This window comes from Camelus bactrianus, chromosome 34 (genome assembly GCF_048773025.1).
Source record: "Camelus bactrianus isolate YW-2024 breed Bactrian camel chromosome 34, ASM4877302v1, whole genome shotgun sequence".
Lineage (NCBI taxonomy): Eukaryota > Metazoa > Chordata > Mammalia > Artiodactyla > Camelidae > Camelus > Camelus bactrianus.
Genome location: NC_133572.1, coordinates 5,894,335 through 5,917,786, shown reverse-complemented (window position 1 = coordinate 5,917,786; position 23,452 = coordinate 5,894,335). Strand labels below are relative to the sequence as shown.

Genomic DNA, 23,452 nt, shown 5'->3' with positions numbered 1-23,452 from the left:
TGTGGGGAAGTGAGAGGGTTTGTTGCCAGGATGGATGACAGGCTTTGGCAGAGGATGAATTGAAAAGATTCTGGCAGAGAGAACTCGTGGTAAAAAACTAGGTAAGCCTTAGTCATTTAGTTCAAACCTAGATTTTTGGCATGTCACCGAAGTTTAAAGCTTTCTGGGGAGGCTAAGAATGGATATACTGAGCCTCAGCTGAATTTCCTGGCACCAATGAAAAAGTTCTATCTATAGACAGTTTTCAGGATTATATGATATTCAAGTCAAGAAGCATTATTCTTGTTTCCATGAGAGAATTACCACTGTGAAATATTTAAAGAAAGCCTATACTATATCCCAAGGATAAGGAATCCAGGTGTAGAGTGTATGCACTCATTTTTCGAACAGTCTGTGGGGTTTCATACCTAGAGGGTACATGGCCACTTTAGCCCCATTAGAAATGGAATAAAATCACTACCACTGTACATAATTTCATTTCATCTCTAAAGATTCTTTTGTGTTTCCTGGGTCATGACCTTCTACATCTACTATAAGTTGTACATTTAGATGATATTAGGGAATAAGGTAGTGATGATGTGTGTTTTTGTTGAATGTCTGATAAATACTGTAATCACAGAGCATGCCTTATTGATTATGGGCCATTAGTTTAATTTTCATATGTTAAAGGCTTGTACTATTTCACAGTAATTCTTCTTAAGTTCATTTCTCTCCAAGACAGACCAAATTTCCAGAGTCAAAGTCTAATCAATTTTCCAAAGAAGAATTCAGTTTAAAAAAGAAATGTTTCAGCAGCGAAGTGTATTAGGAAAACCTCCACCCATAAGGAAACCTTTGTCAGACTACTAAATTAGCTGGGGAGCTGGTTGGTACTGAAAAGCTTATCTCAGCCTTAACCGAGCAAAACAATTTGTGAGCCCTAGAAAATCCTCCGCTGACTTTTTTTTTTTTTTTTTCTGTTTTGAATTTTTGCTAAACTTTCTCATTTTCATTTAATGATTCTGCTGGAATTAGCCTTTTCTTTTTCAAACCAAATAGCCTTCTGAATAGAGGCTAAATAATTTCTTTACTCTGCATAACACTGAAAGCCATTAGCCTAAATAGGTGAAAAGGAAATGCATTCTATCTGGTGTGTAGAAATTGAAGCCCTCCCTCTCAAACGTATCTAAATAAGGAAAGATCAGGATTGGAAGGAAATCAACTGTTTGGCAGCAACTAAAGCAAACAGAACAGAAAGTATCCTAATATAATTTTGCACATTAACTGAACATTGAATAAACATTCTTCGTGCTTCTCTTCTAAACCCAGCAAAGTGCAATGAATTGTGAAGGAAGAGCGGTGTTAGTGTCATTGGGATGTATTTACCAATAACCAAGTAAGTAAGCTTGTGTGATCACATTCTTATGCAGATGTGAATGGGAGGAAGTAGGAGAAAAAAGAAATCATAACCTTTACTCTAACCACCACCAATTAGGGATGTGAACCACCACACACATCCCGCCCCCTTCGCACCACAACTCTGTATGCCACTTCAAGGTCTAAGTGGGAGAAGATGAAATGAAGATTAAGAAGATTTATAGACTCAGATTTTTAAAGCAGAAAAAAAAAAAAAAAAACCTTTAAAACTATTCAAGCTTCTCAATATTAAGTGGAGAAAATTGAAGCTAAAAGATGAATATAGAAGAGGGGCATTTCATAATCCCTGGCAAATGGAAGATATCTAATAAATATTAGTTAACTGAATTAATTTCCTAGATGCTTGTCCTTCTCTGAACTGAAAAATGTGGAATTAAAAGATATATGAACACCTCTCACTCATCACCACTAATACCCATCATGGTGTTCAGGACACATTACCCCAAAATATAGCATCTTGGCATACTAAGTATCTGAAGCTGAAGGAATTTGAGAAAAATGGCCAAAGCAGGAAAGTCACTCTGACCTCCTCCTTCCCTCTCCCTTCTTCCCAAAAACAGGTTATAAAATCCTCATGTGAGACATGCCCTGAGAGGGAAGGACCATCCTTATCTCCAAAGACAAAAGGACTCAAAAAAGCGTCCTAACAAACAGGCCTTGCTAAGTTCCCCCCAATTACTACAGTTACCACATACTCCTTAGCCGCCGTTATCCCTCCATGACTGTTTGCTCTTCATCAAACCTAGCCGAAAAACACATGAGTCTGTTTCTCTGAGCCTTCATTTCTTTATGGAGGCTCCACATCACATCAAAATTAAACTAAACAAATTTTGTTGAAATAAATTTCTAGGCCAAAGATGGAGCCGCTCCTGCCCTCTCCATAAACTTTTCTGGTAGCTACTGTTAATCCTTAATTTACAGATGAGGGAATTAAAGCTAGGAAGTCCGATGGATTGCTCAAAGTTCATGGGACTAGTAAATAATAAGGTCAGAATTTAAATTCAGGTCTGTCCAACTCCAAAGCTCAACTACATCACATCTTTAAGTGTGAAAATAAAGTAGTGCAAGAGATCTGTTTAAAATGCTTAGCACACCCACAAATGTTTAAACAAAGATGCTTGGCGTTTCCCATCGTAAATACCTGCAGTGCAAGTCCCACTCTGCCTTTGTGAACAGGGACATAACTCTGGCTATCAGTCCACTAGATACTGGGGAGACGTAGCAGCAAAAAATAAAGAAGAGGGATGTATGTGCTATTTCCCTAAATCCTCTGTTTTCTCCCTTGTTAGCTTATAAACTATGATAAGCAGCTAATGGCCCTAAAGATGTCCTCGTTCCTGAAGCCCATGACTGTGCTGTGCCGTGGCAAGGGGGAATTAAAGTTGCAAATGGAACTAAGTTTGTGTGAAAGGAAAATCAAAATGGAGCTAATCTTGCTAAGAGAGCTCTCTATAATGGAGCGAGGGGGCCATTAAAAAAGTGTGACTTATGCACATCTCAGCCTGGATGGAATCTGACCTTTTGACCTGATAAAGTCATCCAAAATCCCTGCCAGAAGCCCAAAATACTTGTAAGGCTCACACCCTGAAATACCTTGTGACATTCTGTCCACGTACGACAGTCTGTCTACTTAGTGGAGCCCGACCCTAAAACAACTCGCAATTCCTTAAGGACAGTTATTTTCTGCCTCACATCAGATTCAGTCACAATTCTCACCAGGTAGCTTTTAACAATCTTACGGCTCTTTGTTGTCCTAAGCCCCTGACTCTTTCTCTTCCTTGGAACATTCTTTTGGGGTTACCCTAATCTGTGTCTCCCTAATTGCAATTCTTAAGACCTCCGAATAAACTCTTTTCCTGTTTGCAGCCTCCTGTATTATTTTATTGGTTGACAGTTGGTAATCATCTAACCTGAACATAGATTATCCTAGATTATCTGCACGAGCCCAGTGTAGTCACAAGAGTCTTTTCAAGTGTAAGTGGGAGGCAGAAGAGACAGACTGAGTGATGTGATGTGAGACATGCAGGCTTTGAACATTTCTCTGCTGGAGCATCCAGGAAAGCCTCTGATAACACCTTGGTTTTCACCCAGTGAGGTGCATGTCAGACTTCTGATCTGCACAACTGTAAGATAATCAGTTTGTGTTGTTTCAAACCACTAAGCTTGTTGCAAATTGTTACAGCAGCAATAAAAAAAAATGAACACATAAATGAAACAGTATTTCAAAAAACAGAAGGTAATCTTAGATCTTTTCTACTGCCCGAAGTCCAGCCAACTGCCAACTTCATTGCACCTTTGTTTGCTAACAACTGGAGAATTTATTGTATCGTGTGCTTGGGCTAGTCAATGAGTAAATGCTTGGGAATCATTTTGAGTGGCAGCTTTTCAGTTCTGTAGAAACGCTATTAAGTGTAATTTTCAAAAAGGTAGAATCATAAGTCTCATGCAAAGATAAAATGAACACGTGTCAAAGATTGTATATAACTTGTGAATTAATGAAAGAACCAGTGAGATGTTAAAATCTGTTCCAAGTGCATTTGAGAAGCCAGCTGTTTCGAAGCAATTTAATAAAGGAATGTGAGAGAAGATTGCTGAATCAGATACAAAATTGGTTAGCATCCTGTTGGATCATGAGCTATAACCTCAAGGATTATCTTCTCCACTACAGGACAGGAACTATTTGCAGGTGTGAGTTAATCTCTGCCTCTTCAGAATTGTAAAGTAACTCAGTCAGTAGGAAACCAGTCAAAGGTACAAACCCAGCACTAGACTGAAAGAACACCTAGTAACATCTTCCTTCTATTTCTAATTTTCAGATTTTTTTTTTTTTGACAACCATAAGTCTGAGCAAAGAAGCTGTTAGAGCTATTGCAACAGAATGTGTTCATTAACGAAAAACATTTCATGGAAAAGGAAGGAGACTTGAGGTTTTACAGAGGCGGGAAATCTTAAGACAGTCATGAGTGAATCTTAGTGGAGGCATGAGGAAGGGCAGCGATGAGTCTTTGAAGGAATATGCAAGAGCAGCGTCCTGACACAAATGGTAAGGGGCTTGGAAAACAAAAAGATGGGGGATTTCTTAAGCAGCCTGTTTTCCAGGAGCACGGGGCTCAGATACAGCTCACTGCTGTCAGTGACTGATTGGATGTAAGACAAGAGAGCCAGGGAAGAGTCTGGGAAACTGTCAGGATTGTAGACTGTAGACTGTTAAGAGAGGAAAAACTTTTCCTCTGCTCTCTTATATTCAGTGACTGGAACCTGCAAATTAAACTGGCAAAAGGCAGATTAACAAGAGAAAGGGTTTGTTTCATGTGCACATCGTTGCTTCACAGGAAAAAAGTGAAAACCCAAAGAAGCAGTCAAGCCTAATTGTGGAGAAGTGACAAAACAAAGAAGGGGTTTGGGTTTTCAGGGGTTGTCAGTTGTGGGAAGGTAAATATATGGGCAAAAAGAATAGGAGATGAGAGTTATTTTAGAAGGTTTGCTTATGCAGATACAAGTCCATGACACTTTCTATCTCCTGTGTTACAGGTTGTTCTCATATGGGAATGGCGAAGGGAGGCACCTTCACAAAGGGAAGTTTATGCCTTGCTTTTGGGCAGAGGGAGAGGGCAAAGAGTTCCTTCTGAATCTGCAGTTTCTCAATTGCCATCCTTACACCAAATTGGCATATTTGGGGGTGGCATATTCTGACCAACTGTGTGGGTGGTTCCATTTATTCCGGCAGAGATATTGAAGGATGAAAAATCATCGTGTGTTCGGTTTAACATACTGAGTTTGAGGGCTTGTGAGGTCTGCTGGTGGAGATGTGGGATACAAAGGCTCAAGTCTGTAGCTGAAGAAAAAGATAGGATTTGCTGGGGAACTGAAAAGAGAAAAGGAAAGGGAATGTCAACATTTCATCGACGGAGGAAGGGAAAGGAATTCAGAACCCAGGAGTCACCGCCGCCGTTTCTTCTCTTAACAATGGTAATGGAGGAAGGCTTTCCCTTCTCCTCCCTTAAATCTCACTCTTTATCAAGGATTTAGTGGGAACAGGATTGAGAAAGGGAAGCAGTATCAGGAAAGAGCCCTCCCTTAATAAACAACACACACGAGGCAAATTCAGAGTACAGAGAACTTTTCTTCCCTGTTCCTGTAGCCAAGATTCAAATTTGTACCTTATCATCCCAACTACTGAAAAAAACCCTGTTCCTGTTCCCCCATCTCAAACCGTTCCTCCACCACTGAGCATACTGTTGCATAGTGTATGTTCTCTATACACATGGCTGTCCGTGTGCGTTCAACTAACCCTTCTGAGTGTCTAACTGCTTCAGGTGATGTGCTACCAGAAATCTGTCTTTAAAATCCTAATCCGACTACGTCATTCCCTCACTTAAAATCCTTTCGGGAATCCCAGGGATAAACTTCTACTTCTTTCTGTGGCCCAGGAGTCTTCCCTGATCTGTTCCCTTCCTGCTTCTCCAGCTCCAACCTTGCTTTCCAGCCTCACACTTCCTTTCCCAGGAACACCAGACTACCTTCAGTTCCCTAACTCTGCTATACTCTCTGATAATTCTGATATGTGCTTTTTATCCTGCTGTTGGAAAGCTTTTCCGTATCTTCTGCCTGGAGAGCTTTCACTCCTGCGAGGGGTAGCCTTCAAGGTGTGTTTTCTATTCTGGTCAGTAAATCTTCCCCAAGAATTCCTCTGCTCCTACATCACTTGTGTCTTCCACATCTTCTATATCCAGCCATCTATCGATGGACAGTGAGGTTGCTTCCATATCTTGGCTATTTTAAAAAACGCTGCAATGAACACAGGGTTAGTGGACTGTGTGGCACACCGCCTACGTTTCTGCCCTTTCAGGACAGAAGCTCTTATTCTGCCAGCTGCTGGAAGTGTTCATCGCTGACGTTGTGGCCTCTCTGACTACTGCCTTCAGCTGTTGTTCCCCCCACTTCCCGGGGTCAGCCCATAATCAATAACCGGCCAGTGTGAGGGATAAAGACTCTGTCTTCCCGCCTTAATTCAAGAACACTCTGCACAGCCATCTCAGCTCCTGGGCTCCTCATGAGATTTGTTGCAACTGAGCTACAGCCCAGCTTCGCCCTTCATCAATCACAGGTGTTGATCTTTAGAACGTTCCCAAATAAATTTCCTACACACAAATCTGTATCTCAGAGTCTGCTTCCTGGAAAATCTGATCTGAAACAGTGATGTCAGAATTGGTCCAAGAAAGCGGATTTTCTTCTGTGTTTTTGGAGCTGAATCATCAACTGACCAGCTGCTGAAAAGGACCCCATCACCGTGGGCAGGTTACGCATGGATAGATTCTGAGATTGTTAGCAGTGTGGTTGTTGAAATGTTCACCAGCATTGAACTGAAACGGCCTATCAGTGGAAGGAAGGCCGGGGTTAGGCACTGTGTCAGGGATCTGACGAGTACACGGGAAACAGTATTCACGAGGACAGGGGAACTGGATGGCTTTGACGAGGAGCAATAGAGAGAGAATTACATGCCGAGAGTGTTGAATAAGCAATTAAATGCCAAGTATGAAGTCAGAGGGCCTCTTGGAAGGATATAAAAATTCTCAACTTCTGCAGCCTGAGGGCAAGAAAATCTGAATATTGGGCTCAAGGCTTTGTCATAAGAGAAACAGCTCCAGAGAAGGTAGAACTTGGCTGTTGCAGCCAGATATGCCAAAATCAAAGCACGTTTTGGGGCTGAGACATCGGGATGGTGATATCATAATTGATGTACTCAAAATTGTTGAATTTCTAGATCTCCCTGAGTCCTCAGGGCCTGAAAAAGTGCCTATTCCTCCCTGTTAAATGCTATCATTTGTCCCTTGCTTAAAGATAAGGCAGAGGATTTTACTTTGTAAGAAAGTACGTGGAAAAAGACTATACCCAGAAGTTGCAGGATGTATGTGTGTGTATATGTATGTGTATATACATATATATACCATCAGGAGCCAGGAGAGGGCGCACGAGGTAAATTCTGAGGCGCTGAATCCAGGCACCTAGGACACAGGTCAAATAACGGAGAGTCTATTAATATGAGAGTGCTTTCCCAGGATACAGGGTTTTACACCTAGGCAAGGATTCCGGGAGATGGCACAAAATACCACCAGGATGGCTCTTAGGAAGCTTGGGGACAGTGATGCCCACACTAAGAGAAGCGGAAATGAGAGGAGTGCCATGGTAGAGAGCTGAGGAAGGGACCAGATAGCTCAGAGAAGCAGTCGTGCTACGGTGTTCCCCGGGAGGATGCAGAGGGCACCTGGCACTATAGCAGCAAGGAGTGCTTTGCTGAGTGAGGCTGCAGGACCACAGAGAAGCTAAGTGGTGACTGTACTCTGCAGGCATGGGTTGAAGATAGGAGACGCTGTACCACAACTAGACCCTCTGATAGCAGTGAGAAGTACAGGTTCCCAGAGCTGTCAGGAGCATCTGAAACAAGCTGAGCACACTCGTCACAAAGAACAGCCAGGCAGAACAGGATCTGGTGGAGACTAACCTACAGGGAGATATGGAGATGATTAATAGATACACTATCCCTGGGGACCAGATAGATGGTGAGATAGTTTAAAACACGTCCAAATATTCTTGAGTGCTCCTTTTAAAAAGTGGTCCTCAATTCCCTTCCTCTTGAATGTCAGCTATTTTAGTGACTCATTTCTAATGAGTAGAATAAGGCAAAAGGGATGATGTATGACCTCGGAGATCCAGAAATAATAGACATTATGGCTTCCAGCCATGCTGGAAGACACTCAGACAGCCTGATGGAGAGGCCCTGATAGTGAAAAACTGAGGCCTCCCGCCATAAGGAACTCTTACTAATAGTTATCTGAGTCAACTCTAAGAGGATAATCCAACCCTAGCCAAGCCTTCATATGACTGTCCCAGCGGATATCTTGATGGTAACCTCATGAGAGAGCTTGAGCCAGAATCATCAGCTGAACTGCTCCTGAATTCCTGATCCACAGGAAACTTGTGAAATTATATATATATATATAGTTTTAGTCGCTATGTTTTGGGGGTAATTTGTTATGCAGCAATAGATAATTAGTACAAGGAAGTTTTTCTCAACTCCTCTTCAGCATGAGATGTGCTGTGTGTCCCACAGAACGCTATACTTACCCGTGTCAGGGCCAATTATACTGTGTTGAAAATGTACCTATTTGATCTCATCTTGTAGGTATAATGGCCCCCAAAGATGTTCATGCCTTAATTCCTAGTGAAGATGATACTTTAATAGCAAAAGCGATTTTGCAGATGTGGTCAAGGTTCAACACCTTTAAATGGACTGTCCTGGACCACCTGGGCAGTCTCAGTCTAATCACAGGAACCCTAAGGACAGAACTCTCCCTGGCTGGAGGCAGCAGTGATACTCAAAATGTCTTAAAGACTTTAACAAAAGACAAGACGTTATAAACCTCTTAGAAGAAAACATAGGCAAAACATTCTCTGACATAAATCTTAGCACTGTTCTCCTGGGGCATCTGGGGGCACTCTGTCTTTGCTATCCCTGTGTTGTCCTGGGGCTGCCTCCTCGGTGAGTGACTTCAGTACTCTCCGCCTCTCCCTCCCCACCGCCAGCTCACCGGCTCTCGCCTGGACTGCTGCAGCATCTCAGTCATTTCCAGGACTTCAGCTTTACCTTCCTCTACTCCATTCCTCACTCTGGTGCTGGAATGATCTTTCTAAAAAGCAATTCTTGATCGAACCACTCTCTGCTTACACACACACACACACACACACACACACTCACACACAAACACTCACACACACCATCCATGAGTACACTGAACTACACGGTGAAATACCACGCTTTCTTCCACCTCTTTACGTGTAGCTCACTTTGCCCAAATTTGCTTCCTCTTTTTCTGGTTGTTGCTCATCCAGCTCAGGCACCAACTTGGGGAAGCTTTTCCTGAGCACTCCATCACCTCTGGCTGGGAAGGTGCACTCCCATAGCTTTGTGTTCTTCCTTCTACCATTAGTTTTGGGTACACTGTAGTGTGACTGTTAATTTGCTTGTCTTCTCCCTCCACTAGTCTGTGAGCTCCTTGAGTTCAGAAACCTCATTTTACTTATCTCTGTGTCCCCAGGCCTGGTGAAGTACCTGGTATATAATAAATGTACGTAATGAGTACTTACCATAAGTACTACAATACTACGTTCCACCTTAATGCCGAGTGCCACTTAATCCTTAAAATCACCTTGCTTCTCAAATATAACAGATGTTATAAAAAATAGTTTTTATAATCATTTGAAACATTTTTGGCCCAGATATAACTTCTTAAGTCTTGAGGATCACCACCTCCCTCCATTGCAGAAAAGAGGAAGTTTTTGGTAGGAGCTACAGACCCAAATGTGTATGAGCTACAGACACAAATGTGTGTGTGTGTGTGTGTGTGTGTGTGTGTGTGTGTGTGTGTGTGTGTGTGGTGGGGTGTTCATTGAATAGGAGGAACATTCATGACTGCCATCTTTTCTTTTTATTATTAGTATTATTTATTTATTTAATGGCGGTACTAGGGGTTGAACCCAGGACCACCTACATACTAAGTATACACTATACCACTGAGCTATGCGCTCTGCCACTGAGCTACACCCTCCCCACTGGCCACCGGCCCTCTTTTCTTTAGAGTTCTCTGTTCTCTCCCCAACCCTCTACCCCCCAGCCCCGTCCTCCCGCACCCCCCCCCATACCAAAGGGTAAGGCAGGCTGCGGGTGGCCTCCTTTGGGTATGCGCCCCATCTTCCCTCACTCGACGCTCCTAGGAGAGCAGGGCAGAGTCTAGGGTTGAGGAGGCAAGGAACAAACAGTTTATGCAAGCGTGGCCTTAGGTTTAGGGAAATGTCTCTACAGTGTGGACTTACTTTTCCCTGACTCTTTTGGTTAGAATTTCCAGTCTAGAGGAGCAAAACCAGAGTGCAGACACCCAGGGTAAAAGGGTGCAATGACCTAGAGAAACTTCTCTGTTTAAATATCACGTATCTCCCCCACCCCCATCCCATTGCCTCCTCTGAACCTGTTTCCAAAACAAAAACATTGCCCCAAGAAAGAGCTTACCCAGTGGAGCAGGCAAAGGCTGGGGGAGTCAGGCGGAGGCAGGGAATCCTGGCCAGCCACTTTTCTTGTTATCAATCCCTGTTTGCCCTGCAGTGACGGACTGGCTAAACAGAGTCCCTCAATTAGGGTTCTCTACTTGGACACCTCCCTGAATACTTAATTCTTTGCAAAGTCTGGGTCAAAAGGTTTAAGGAAGAAGCCAAAATATGAGTTTTTGTTAAAGAATAATTATCATCTTTATACAGAACCTTTGTAATCCTCAGAAATATGGAGTCAAGTGCACAGATTTTCTTCTCGAAGAAAAGGAAAAATCTTTTTAGTCTATTCCCAAGGCCCTAAATTACATTTTCCCTTAGATTTAACCTCCAGGAAGACATTTTTATCTTCCCTGGAACACCCTCTGTCACCACCTTCTCTCTGGAGAGTCCCTTAAATGGCTAAACCAATGATCCCACCCCGAGGAGATTTCCCAGGTAATCCCTCCTTTCTGCGATTATTGCCAGCCCGTCTCCCCCAGCCCTTTGTCCTGGCACCTATGCATCTGTGAAGTAGTGGGAACTAGCTGAGTTCAGGCCTGCTCACCTGTTACCCACTCACTGGTCAATGAGTGTTAAAGAGAAAAACCACAGGCCCAAAATGGCGTCACTTGTGCTAAATCCCATGCCACCAAACCTAGATTTAATACCTGAATGTAACTGCAACTTCAACCTTAATCAACCAGTCTGGAATTTTCTGGTCGGCACAAGGTCATCTGCCTTGAGGGCCCTTTCCATGCCCCAGAGAAAAAGGAGGAAACCTATGTGGTAAAACCCTTGCCATTCCCCACCCAGCACCCCAGAAAGGAAAATGTCCTGGCCTAAAAATAATCCCTTCTTTTCTTTTACTCCCTCGCCTTCTTCTTACACAAACGTTGCATTTTGTGCAACCGCTCGGAGCACCTTCCAGGCACTGGGTGGGACGCCGCCCATCATCAGTCCCCTCACAGAGCCAGTCACAGCTTCACATTTACTCAGTTGTATTTTGTTTTTTAACAAGAGAATTCACATTGAGTGCTGCTTTAAGAGGCAGAAGAATGCTGTCCAGTAATGTTGTAGAGGATGAATTTAGTCTCTCTCCAACTTCTATCCTGGGGGAAGAAACAAAGACAGAAGAAGACATCATGACATTCAGAAAGTCTTCACAACTACAGAGGAGCTTTTTCCTGTCCAGGTAAAAACTAACAAAACACATGATGAGGTTACTATGAGTAGTGTTATCTCAGGGAAGTAGGGTCAAGTAATCTTTACCTTTGTCTTAGTATTTTTGTATAAAAAGGATATATAATGTAATAATTAGGAAAATTTTCGGCCAGAAAAAAGACACTATTTTAAAAAATCACATAGAACCCCTCATATGAAAGCCACTATTAACTTTTTCTGACATAAGCTGTGGAGATGATTATTCTCTCTTCAACAGTTTAGGATATATTGTACAACAACTATACCTCAATTAAAAAAAAAAGTTTGGCACAAAAAAGGAAAGTCTACTTTATCAAAAATAAGCTTCCAAAAGATACAAACATCATAACAGTAACTCAGAAGAAGCTCTCCCTAACTTCTGAGTACTGCCACCGCCCCCCCCCCCCACCCTCCAGAAGCCCAGCCTTTCCTCTTCTGGGCTTACCTCACTCACAGGGATCGGAATACTGAACTGTGGCCTGTTCATCTATAAAATGAAATGACATAAATTATTATATTGCAGGCCTCATACGTACAGAGAGAGAGAAGTACTTCATAAAAGCTGCTGCTTTAACCCTCTTCAAAGGATTTCTACAGATTATGAGCATATTCAGAATTACAGCAAGGTTCCAATCTGCATGCTTGTGGTAAATTAATAATCACGGCAAGAATATTAAGAATAGTTAGCCCTTAACCTGAATCTGAAAAAGAATATATATATGCATGTGTATATATAAAACTGAATCACTTTGCTGTACACCTGAAACATTGTAAATCAACTACAGTTCAATTTTTTTAAAAAAGAATAGTCCTTAGAGAACATTATTCTTTCAGTCTACGGACCACATTATATAAAATATGTCTAGTGCAGAAGACTTTTGTAAACGGCATATAATTTAATTAAAATGTTTTAGGAGAACAGATAATAAAATTATGTGTACTTGGCTTGGAAAGGAGTATTTGTTAAAATGAAGAGCGTTATCATGAAGGAGGCAGAAATACGCTGGGAGACGCAGGGAGGTTTCAGCCCTCACCTGGGAGGTAGTAGTCATAGACTCTGACGGTTGCTGGTTTGAGGTTGGTGACCAACACGCCTTGGTTGACGGTGAAGGTATAGGTCTGAGTCTCCTTCCGGAGCTGTGGGGAAGGCAGACAAACATCACATTAGAACAGAAGTGAAAAATAACACTCTGTATCTCCATCACACCGAAGAGTGTCTGGCATCTACTAGCTGCTCAATCCATGTTTGTTACAAAGGTGGATAGGTACATGGAGAATTTAAGACAATTGTATACATTAATCCAATACAACAAGAAAATAAGATCCATGTTATACATTTAGATGTGAAGCTATAAATGCTTAATTGGAAAAGATTTCTAAAGGCATTTCTTTAGGTATAGTGCTTCTAAAAGAATGGTCCAGGAACTCCGAGGGAGCCCCAAGACTGTATCTGGCGGTCTCTGAGATAAGAATTATTTTTGAATGATACTAAGACATTATTTGCTTTTTTTCACTCTCATTCTCTTTTGTTGTACAAGTGTAAGGGGGCAACTTGATGTGTGATATTGCAACGGATTGAATGCAGAAGCAGACGGGAGACTTTCACTCTCTTAGATTAAGCTAGACGTTAAAGCAAAAAAAAATGTAAAACAATCTGCTATTCTCACCATTTTTTTGTTCTTTTGGGAAATACATTTTTCATAAAATGTTATATTGAAATATAGTGATTTTATTATTGTTGTTTTTAAGTGAATAAATTAATATTTTTCTCACTTTTCATTTTTAATAAGACAAATGTCAATAGATGTAACTCACATCACCATAAGCTCCTTGAGGTCACTTAAGAGTATAGAAGGGTCCTGAGAAAAAAAATCTTTGGAACCACTGTTCTTGTCGATCATTTAGTCACCATAAAGATTTAAAGTAAATGACTAATATAAACCAAAAGAAAGCTGCGATAGCAGCCTTAGTATCTGACCAAATAGAATCTAATGCAAAAAGCAAAACAAAACAAAAATTGTGTGTGCGTGTGTGTGTGTATAAATCAAAGAAATATATATACATAAAACACACATATATACAATTAGTGTAAAAGAAGGACAGTAGATACTAATAAAAGGAAAATTGAATAAGGTATGTTCATAAACATATACAGGCCTAAGTATATAGTAGAAAAACATATCAAGAAACAGCTGACAGAATTGCATAGATAAATGGATAAGGAACAAATCAACAACTGTAATTAGAAATTTTAATAGAACTTTTTCAAAAACTGATAGATCAAGCAGAAAAATAAGCAGAGATAACAAAGGCATGAACAGCAGAAAGAATGATGCTGGGCGTTTAGATCTAGGTCAGAGTCTTAACCCAGCAGAAGGAAAGGACGTTGTTTTGGAGCACACAATGACCATCTCCCAAAAAGACCAAATATGCACGACAGAAACTTCAGTGCATTTCAGAGGCTCACTATCATGGTCTCAGTCCATAAAGCAATAAATTAAGAAATCAGTAACAAAAGGATGGCTTTAAAAAATCCCATGCATTTCAAAAAAAAATTAAGATACAGAACTAAATGGTAGTAAAAACAAGGCTTGTTGAAAATTGTGGGACAAAGATAGGATGTACTTAGAGGGAAATTTATAGTTTAAATGTATCAGAAAATAAGAAAGACTAAAAACAAACAAACTCAGCATTCAACTTAAGAAGTTGGAAAAAAAAATTATAGAAAATATCCCTTCCCCCTCCATTAAGCCCAAAATAAAGAAGAAAGAAATAATAAAGGAAGAAATTAATGAACCAGAGCACCAAAACCAAACAAGCAAATAACAAAAAACAACAGAGAAGAGGAATAAAACCATAAGTTACTTTTGTTAAATGTGAATAAGATCATTCTCCAATGAAGCTGATCAAGAAAAAAGGAGAGAAGATACACAGGAAAAAGGAAATAATCACAGATGTAATTGGCTTTTAGACTGTCAGACTTGAGGACTCAAGTCAGAAGCTGACACCCACTGGCTGGATACATTCCCTGATGAGCAAGCCACTGCAGTCTCAGGAATGGCATCGTGGGAATTAGAATCCCCTGGTTCTACTCTCAGCCCAGCCACTGATAAGCGGGATGACTTGACAAGCACTTTCTCTGTCACTTCAGCCTCAGTCTCCTTACGTAGAAGGAGGGTGGTTATGAAAGCACCATAAACTTTGCAAAACTTTTAAATAACTACATCACAGTTCCAGAGTTGTTCCTGATAGACTAAACAGAGTTGTCTCAAAAGAAACTGTACAGGGTTCACTGAAAGGAACAACCCCCCAGCTCCCCAAGAGATAAGAACCAGGATGTCAGCCCCAGCTCTCCGGCTGGCACCAGAGTCTCCTATTAACCACTCTGTTGTTCTCTGGAGCAGTAATACTGCATGGGACTAAAGAGCATTTGAAACGCGGCCATTCAGAACTGAGATGTGCCATCAGTGCAAAACACGTACTAGATTTCAAAGATGTAGTAAGGGAAAAAAAGGAATGTAGATACCTCATCAACCCTTTGTATATTAATTATATGGTGAAGTTTTTAAAAATTGGAGGTATATAAAGTTGAATAAAATATATAATTAAAATTAATTTTATGTTTCTCTTCGATTTTTTTAATGCGACTACTAGAAATGTTTAAATGACATAGAGGGCTCCCATTTTGTATCTCTTTGACAGTGCTGCCCTGGAGACACACAAGGGTAATTTATGGTACACCAACATGGAGGCAGAGTTCATCTCGTGGCTGTGGACTCACTCCCCCAGGTTCCTCACCCTCGTGTATGTGACACTAGAATATGCAGATTAGAAGGGAAGCTGCAAAGATACATAAGCAGTCAAGCTCTCTGGTTCGGTTCCTGATACCTACCTCTTCCAAGTAGATGTTAAGTGTGTCAGTTCCAGATTCAACCTTCTTCACCAGTGGTTGCTGGAGAAGCTGAGTAAGAAAGAAGAAAAAGGAGACTTAAAGCCAAAGCCTTCTCTATATCCTAAGGTTGTCTTCCAAAGCTCTGCCATGATCAAGGAAACAATAAATACTGTGGAAAAGGTAAGAAAAAGGAACCAAGACAGTAACAGTTTCCATGTCATATATCTGACGCACCTTTGTAGCCCATTTAGATAACATGGTCATGAGTTGTACATACCAACCATGATGCTCACAGTGGGAGAGTACAGCTCAGTGGTAGAGCGTGTGCTCAGCATGCATGAGGTCCTGGGTTCAATCCCCAGTACCCCCATTAGCTAAATAAATAAATAAATAAACCTTATTACTTCCTCCACCAAAAAAAATAAATAAATTTTAAAAATAAAATAAGAAATGAAAAAAATAAATAAACCATGATGCTCACTTCACCAGCTTTTTAATGATAATGTTAGGCCCCCTCAGAGCTAGTCAAATGAAGAAAACAGAAGTGACTTACTAACTGTTTGGTGCCCTCCATGGGACTGAATCCGGAAAGCATCTTTACTTCCACAATGGCCATATTGGAAGAGCTGCGACTCCCCACGTAACTGAGGGCAGAAAGAAGCAATCCTGTATGAGCCCATTATCCTCCCTCTCAGCACACTCTGTGTCACACACACACACACAGCTCAGCCTCTAGGACCTAGGTGCCACTCCCCCACCCCCAGTTTCCTCACCTGGTGTGGACAGTGAGAGTCAAGCCTCGAGGTGAAGTACGCTGCTCACACCGAGCTTTCCCCATTTCCACACTAAGACTAAAGGCCTGCACACTTTTAGGAGGGAGAATATTGTATCTCAGCACCGTCTGGTAGGAAGAAACAAAGAACCAAATCAGATTTGAGAAAAATTTTAAAGACTGTACAATTCAAACTACTTTCCTCACAAATAAGGTAGATAGAGAGAAGGTTCCATTGGAGGCAGAGATGCCCTCGGACCCTCCTTCCCAATGCACACGCGATCTCCTGGATCCCTGCTTACCTGCACATAGACACAGCCGCGGCCTGAGGCCTCCATGGTGTACACACCAGGGATACTGGGCAGAGTCTCCTGCTGAAGCACCAGCCGGTTGGCAGCCTGCACGTTGAAAGTGCGCTGGAAATTCTGAGCCGATTTTACTGCCAGGTTGACTCCCTCAGACGGCACGTAGGCAGTCGTGGCATATTTGGCAAGAGCTTGGAGAGCGACTACAGTATCCTGAGGGAGACAATCAGGCATGGGCTTACCAATTTGCGAGCCACTGGAATTAACCTCAAACAAGCCGCAGCCTACACGTCTGGTGGATGTTCACTGACTTGGATGATACCTCTTCTGAGTATCTAGGAACCACGTGCACCAACGCTGGGGAAGCTGACAGAGAATTCATGTCTTGCCTATATAGGAAATCGCCATCAAGTTGTTATTGAACATACACAGGTCATTAGGCTAATCTCAAATATTCATATTCAGCAACAAAACCCAGCTTCAGAATGGGCTATTGTTATAAGTGAGTGGATCACTGTTCAGTATATATTCTGCAGTTTCCTTATTTGGGAAGGAAATGGCAGTAACTTGATAACCCTAAAAATTGCATGTTCTCCAAAGTTATTTAACTGTGTAATGATCTTCTAAGGCACAGATTATTGGGAATCCTCAGAAAATCCTTCCTTGAAGGACAAGGCTTCTTAGCCATCATACCATGTGACAATCTTTTCTTCATCTGGGAATAAGACGGACAAACTGTCTCTAAAAGAGCATGGCATCATGTAAAAAGTTTGAGCCTTTCTATTCTGAAAACTTGATTTATACAAATTACAACTGGGGGAAGGAAAAAAAGAAAGTGAAAGAAAATTGTCACACATCACTCTTTGTGACAAGAATAGAAATAAGAATTTCTATATGCTTGAAACTTTATAAAATATCTACTACAGAATAAAGGAACCCCACCTCTTCCTATCTCAAATAAAAAGCTTTATTTGGACACCACACTATCACATACAAATAGTAAGACAGGCCACCAACCGAGAGGGAGCTGTGAACATGTTATATCTGTGCAGCTTGGCCATCTACAAACAACTTTTTTGCCTGCCCTCTGTGAACTGGAGCCAAGGAGGGTTTTATTGCTAGACATGTGGAAATAGTTCAAGGAATGGGACCTCACTATCAGCTGAAAACCAAAGTGGGTGATACTTATAATAGACAAGGATTTTATTGAAAACCAACTCCGACATATATGTGTTGCTGAAAGTTCTAAACATTTTATCCACTGCTTTCTAAAATTATTTAACTATTTAGGGAGGGCGCAGCAAGAAGGAAGTCTTCCCTGATCTTTGACCAAGAATCTCCCTGAAAGAATGAAGAATAGTACCATATAATTTGTTTTTTAATTTTTTATGGAGGTTCTGGGGATTGAACCCAGTACTTAGCACACTCCACCACTGAGCTCTACCCCGACTCCCCCAATTTTTTAAAATCCCAATTAAGTCATTACCATATTCAAGTTTAGTACTCTTGGCATCTTTGTCAGACACTCCATCTGTTAAGATCTGTTCATTTTTCCAGGTCTAATTTACAGATCACATTCCTCAGTGAAACTGGCCATAATTTCAACAAGTCAGGCTATAATCTCTATGAGGACAAAAAATATATTTTCTTGCTTTTCTTCTATATCATCATGACTTGGGAAGAGCAGGTATTTAATACTATTTACAGAACAAATGAATGAATGGCTTCTGTCTTTGTGAATATCTAAGATGGTTTTTATGATGATATTTGAATTTCTCTTACAACTCCATCTTTTTTTCCCCCTACAACCATTCCGCTAATTCAATTTCTCCTTACCCCAACTCAAAGAAATGAAATAGACTCCTTATCTCTTCAAATCCCGCATCTCCCTCCTCTCAATCATCCCATACCCCACGTGACAGATGAATCTTTCTGAAACAAAGCCTAAAAAAATGAATAGTTCCTCAGAATTAGGCACAACCTGAGTCTGATATACAAGGCTCTTCGTAATATGAAGCAACCCTACCTTTTCAACTAAGCCCCATGATGCCTCAGCTAAACCAGTTTTCCCAACAGCCATTCTACAGTTTTGCAAATGGGTGTCTCCATTCATACCATTCCCTCTTCCTTTCAGTAGCTGCATCCCGAAGCTTTACATGTGCTTTTAGATCTACCACAAACGCCATTCCCCCGGGAAGATTCTTCTTATCCCTCAAGCTGATGTGAGCTCTCTCTCCCTTTTGTAATATAGTATTTTGTACCTTTTGCATCTTCGTTCTATAACCAGACTCTGCTTTGTAAATGTGTACAAGTTTTCCTCGTGTTTCCTGCTAGATTGTAAACTTTTTAGAGTAGAGACTATATCTTATCAGCTTTTCAATATCTGGAATTAGTAGAAGGAGGTATGCCCATAAAATCTTGCCTTTATGCTTACAGACCCCATAGTTGGCTTTCTAACTTGTGACTATGTAAATTTAGCCACAATTATAGATGTCCTCTTTACATGTAAAACAAGGATCGCATGGTGTTTCGTTCTCTAGAAAGGAAGAATCTTAAATGCATATAGTACTGTTTACGTGTTCATATGGTCCAATTTTATGAATCTTTCTATATATTGTTCAAGTGCTTGTTCTCCATTTCTGTAGAATTATTAGTCCCTGGACCTAGAGGGCAAGGGCGAGTTTTTCCTCTCTCTCCACGCAGGATCTAACCCTACCTGACAAGCAGGAGTAGGAGAGCAGGCTATTCACCTGAGTGGAAGAGAAGCCCCCATATGCATTTTGCTGCTTGACCAACCAAGCCACCATGCCAGTGGCCTTGGCTATTTCCTTTTGAGTCAGGCTGGCTTTGCTAAGCCAGGCCAACAACACATAGGCCGTCAGCTCCACATCTACAGCCTCATGCTCAGACCAAGGGCTTGCATTCGATGACCAAGTAGGTTTCTGGCTCCAGTGAATGGACTCTCCTATGGAGAAAAAAAAACATAATTAGGAAGGTCTTGGAAGGAAATGACTCTCCCATATTCATTTTGTAAATGCTATACCTTAAATCAAAAAAGGTACCAAACAAAAATTAATGATGAGTCAGAAAAATATTCTTCTCAAATCTTCTGATTTATTGGCCACCAATGTATATGCAAGGATGCCTCTGTGTGTGTGAGTGTGTGTGTGCACACCCACATGTAATTGCCCAGGGTAAAGCCGGGCGCATCAATAAATGCCTCCAGCAATGACCTCCTAACCACCCTTGTTAATTTATAAATTCTAATGCTAATGGAGATAGGAAAGTAGAAACTTCTTATAAGAATCTTATGTGTTTAGGGGCAATTTTTTTTTTTTTTGGCTCACAGAATTTTATTAACTTCCAACATTTATTTTACTTAATCAAAGGTTTAACATTTTAAGAATGAAAATGGCAAAACATGCATCAGAACTCTGAAACCACAGAAGAAATGCTCAGGAGGGCACGCAAATGGAACAGGAGACCAAATCCAAGCTCTGTGGCAGCCAAGACGGCAGAGAGCCTGAAGACAAAGAACAGCAGGTGGAAACGAGGAGAGTGGAAGCTAGGACGTCTAATTAAATATGAGTTTAGAGATAATAAATACATTGCCCACAGGAAGCAACCTAATTGGAAGAACATGAAAGAAAACATGTGAGCCTGCAGTGCGAGGTAATGGAGAAGAGATAAGCACATTAAGCCAATATTCACTGGAGCAGGTATAAGTCTCCCCACGTCTGAGACACCCATTCCATGGCCTGAGTTGTAGTATACACAGGCCGAAGAACTACACAGGAGAGGGCAGCTTGGCAATGAAATTCATAAAAATAAAAGCTGAGATTAAATTGCTGCCTGGAAGTATGATTTTAAATAAATGGCGAGGGTAAATAAAATGCATTACTGTTTTATGTATAAGATCTGTTAGAATATCGGATATTATTCTAAATACATCCAAAAGTTTGAAAAGGAGCTGGAGAAATCTCTACATTTAAGTCTCACCCCGTCAACCTCAGTGATTTTTTACACTAAAGAATTGTTAAATGCCTGCAAAAGGATGATTCTCCAACGCCAATACTTCTTCTGCCATCTATTTCTTTTCATGTGAAAAATATAACATGCTTTTGAGAACTTTCAGGGGCTTTCCTGTGAAACTCTCAACAATGATTTTTAAGACTTAACTTTTACTAAAAGGAATCCTAGAATTGAGTATAGATGGGACTATGGAGACTAGGGAAATTTTGCACATATTTTCAGCATGTTTTCATAATTTCAAAAACTCCTACCATGGCCGACATACCTGAGATGATAGCCTGTTGATCTAACTTTTCAAGAAGAATGTTTCTGATGTCCATCTCCCCAGCCAGAGAGAACGTATAAGCTAGGAGGGCCTGTGTGTAGAGGTTGGTGGTGGAGGAAACAGAATTCTTGAGACACTGCAGACCTTGACTCACCATCGGATCCTAAAAAGTGAAGATGAAGAACTGAATTTATCAGGCATTCCTCTTAAAATGGGAAGTGATAAGGAAACCATTCTATCCTCTTCCGAGTTTAAAAGGCTAAATAGGGACAAACAGTGGTGAATTCCTCTAGACACAGGCATGATCAGAAGAGCGTTAAGCGGAGGAGCTAGAGAAACTCACGTGTTTGGTCTTTCCTATCTCCAGCAGTGCAGCTGTGATGTAGGCAGTCAGCGAGACCACATCATCAACTCCACCCTAGAGGGAAGCAGGGAGACAGGAAGTCAGGCCAGCAGCCAGCACGTGCAAGACCTGTGTGCAAATTGGAAAAAGGTGTCCCTCTGAACAGATGAATTACTGGGGGAGAAAAAAAAAGCACTCCTTTCCACAGGCTGACTGTAGCCCCAAGCCTCCGGGGCGAACTGACTGGACTTAAATAATTGCACAGCCTTAAATAGTAACCTGCAAAAGGTAACGTGAGGTCTTCAGCTCTGAGTGGGTATTTAGGAAACCCATGAAAAAGGGTTAGGAACAGGTTTAAAAAAAAAAAGAAAAGAAAGGGGAGAGGATAAGGAGAAAATCTCTTTTTTTTTTTTCCCTCTGAAAATAATGTGGTTTTTTATCCTGAAATCTGGATTTTCTTACTGAATCTGGAGCCTCCCCACATGGACTTCCCCTCAAGTAGCACGAAGCCCAGCCTCTTCTCCAGGGGAGATTAGGCGACACCTTCCCTGATTAGTGCCTTTCACAGAAGTCTATTAGCAAGTTTTTGAAAATAACTAATCTAAACGATTATCTTCATTCTACAGATAAGAGAACAAACACTTGAAAAGGTTAAGTACTTTGTTCAGAAATACACAACTAATAAGCTGAAGGACTGGGACCTGAACCTGAGGAGTTTAACTCTGGAGTTACTGCTAAGGACAAACGACCAAGCTTGACAACGTAAGTGATGACTTTCTTAAGATTCTGGCCGGCTCTGGTAAGACAGGAGGAGGAAAAATCTCTAGGATCTTGTTCTAGTCAAATCCTGGCTTGTACTTCTCCCTGGTATGGGGGACACTGGTAAGATCCTGCAGAAGGAATCCTGACGAATTTTATACAGAGATCTTGTTTTCAATGCTCAAGATTTGTAACCCAAGCTCTGGAACAGCAATAATGATTCCTCTAGGAAAGCTGGTCTTTCTTTCTTTCCCTGGGTATGTTCTGAACTGAACAAGCTGTCCCGCGGCCCCAGCACCTCGCCCTGTGTTTGGTGGGGAGGGTGGAGGGGGGTCAGGCAGTACAGTGAATGGGCGGGAGCAGCTACTATGGTTCAAATTACCGGAGTCCAGCTACTATGGTTCAAATTACCGCCCTGCCGCCCACTAGCGTCCCCCTTGGGCAGACCCGCACCTTCATAGCTGTGTGAAGGAGCTTCCCAACACTGGCGTAGCAGCCGCTGGGGAGCTGGTTTCCCGCCAGCCAGTGGAGAGCGTCCTGGATGTTCTTGTCATCAATGAAGATGAATTTCTGAGCTTGGCCAAAACATTTGGTGACAAAGGCTGTCAGCCTATATGAGTAAGGAGGGAAATGTGGCATGAAGGGGGATTTCTAGGTGAGGATACAATCATCCTACAGTTTATTCTGGCGTATGATTCCAGAAAGGGAGACAAGTAAACATAATGTCGTAGGAAGTCAGAAAAAGGGAGGCATTAGTAAGCACTAATGGCAGCAAGAACTGGGGAGGGGCAAGGTCAGGGGAAGGAGGCGGGGCTTGAGCAAATATGACGCTGTAGTAAACAGTATTAAAGTGGTAGAGGACAGAGAGCAAGGAGGAGTGGGGGCAAGGCGAGAGGCAGAGGGATAGTTCCAGAGGGTTCAAGAATTATGCTCTGGGGTACAGAACGCATTGGAATCGGGCAATGTTACCATGTGTTTCCATTTCCATCCTGCTCCCCGAAGGCACTGTATGAGCCATTGCTGTGTTTGTACATTAGCTCTCTCTGGTACCCTGGGAAGCCAGAGGTGGTTTTAGATCCCCGTGACAACTCCAAAAAACACCCCCATGGCTCTCAAGGATGAGGGACACTCCAGGAGCTAAACCTCCCTGTCTTATTAACCTCTCACAGGCCCGAGAGCAAAGGCATCCAAGAAGAGTGAACCAACTCACCTATCTCCAAGAAACCCACTGCCCGAGACCTGATTTCCTCAGTCAGCAGCCCTGACTTTTCCAGGTACTGCAGGACGTAGATGATGGGGGCGAACAAGACCATGTTCTGCTCCCCACAGCCTTGTGGCATCTGCACCAGGTTGTCTAGGTTCTGTAAGGCTGTGCCCATGATGTCTC

General features: G+C 41.7%; 1 protein-coding gene and 1 long non-coding RNA gene across 3 annotated transcripts in view; one reads left to right on the top strand and one right to left on the bottom strand.

The window, feature by feature from the left end:
• The window catches only part of LOC141575915 (uncharacterized), a 26,358-nt gene extending 3,019 nt beyond the window's left edge, over positions 1-23,339 (top strand). Inside the window, exons 2-3 of the long non-coding RNA XR_012504015.1 lie at positions 21,933-22,068; positions 23,235-23,339. This is a non-coding gene — a long non-coding RNA (uncharacterized LOC141575915). The remainder of the gene's footprint in view (positions 1-21,932; positions 22,069-23,234) is intronic.
• Positions 11,479-23,452, bottom strand: part of A2ML1 (alpha-2-macroglobulin like 1) — a 33,099-nt gene continuing 21,125 nt past the window's right edge. Inside the window, exons 24-36 of one of the 2 annotated variants that reach the window (XM_045510200.2) lie at positions 23,276-23,452; positions 23,035-23,116; positions 22,519-22,675; positions 21,307-21,381; positions 20,964-21,126; positions 19,417-19,631; positions 16,664-16,879; positions 16,363-16,490; positions 16,143-16,233; positions 15,590-15,658; positions 12,732-12,834; positions 12,143-12,184; positions 11,479-11,606 (exon numbers count right to left, since the gene is read on the bottom strand). In XM_045510200.2, the coding sequence (XP_045366156.2) occupies positions 12,144-12,184; positions 12,732-12,834; positions 15,590-15,658; positions 16,143-16,233; positions 16,363-16,490; positions 16,664-16,879; positions 19,417-19,631; positions 20,964-21,126; positions 21,307-21,381; positions 22,519-22,675; positions 23,035-23,116; positions 23,276-23,452 (1,517 nt within the window). In that variant the 3' untranslated portion in view covers positions 11,479-11,606; position 12,143. The remainder of the gene's footprint in view (positions 11,607-12,142; positions 12,185-12,731; positions 12,835-15,589; positions 15,659-16,142; positions 16,234-16,362; positions 16,491-16,663; positions 16,880-19,416; positions 19,632-20,963; positions 21,127-21,306; positions 21,382-22,518; positions 22,676-23,034; positions 23,117-23,275) is intronic. The other variant, XM_074357527.1, reaches the window with a different exon arrangement.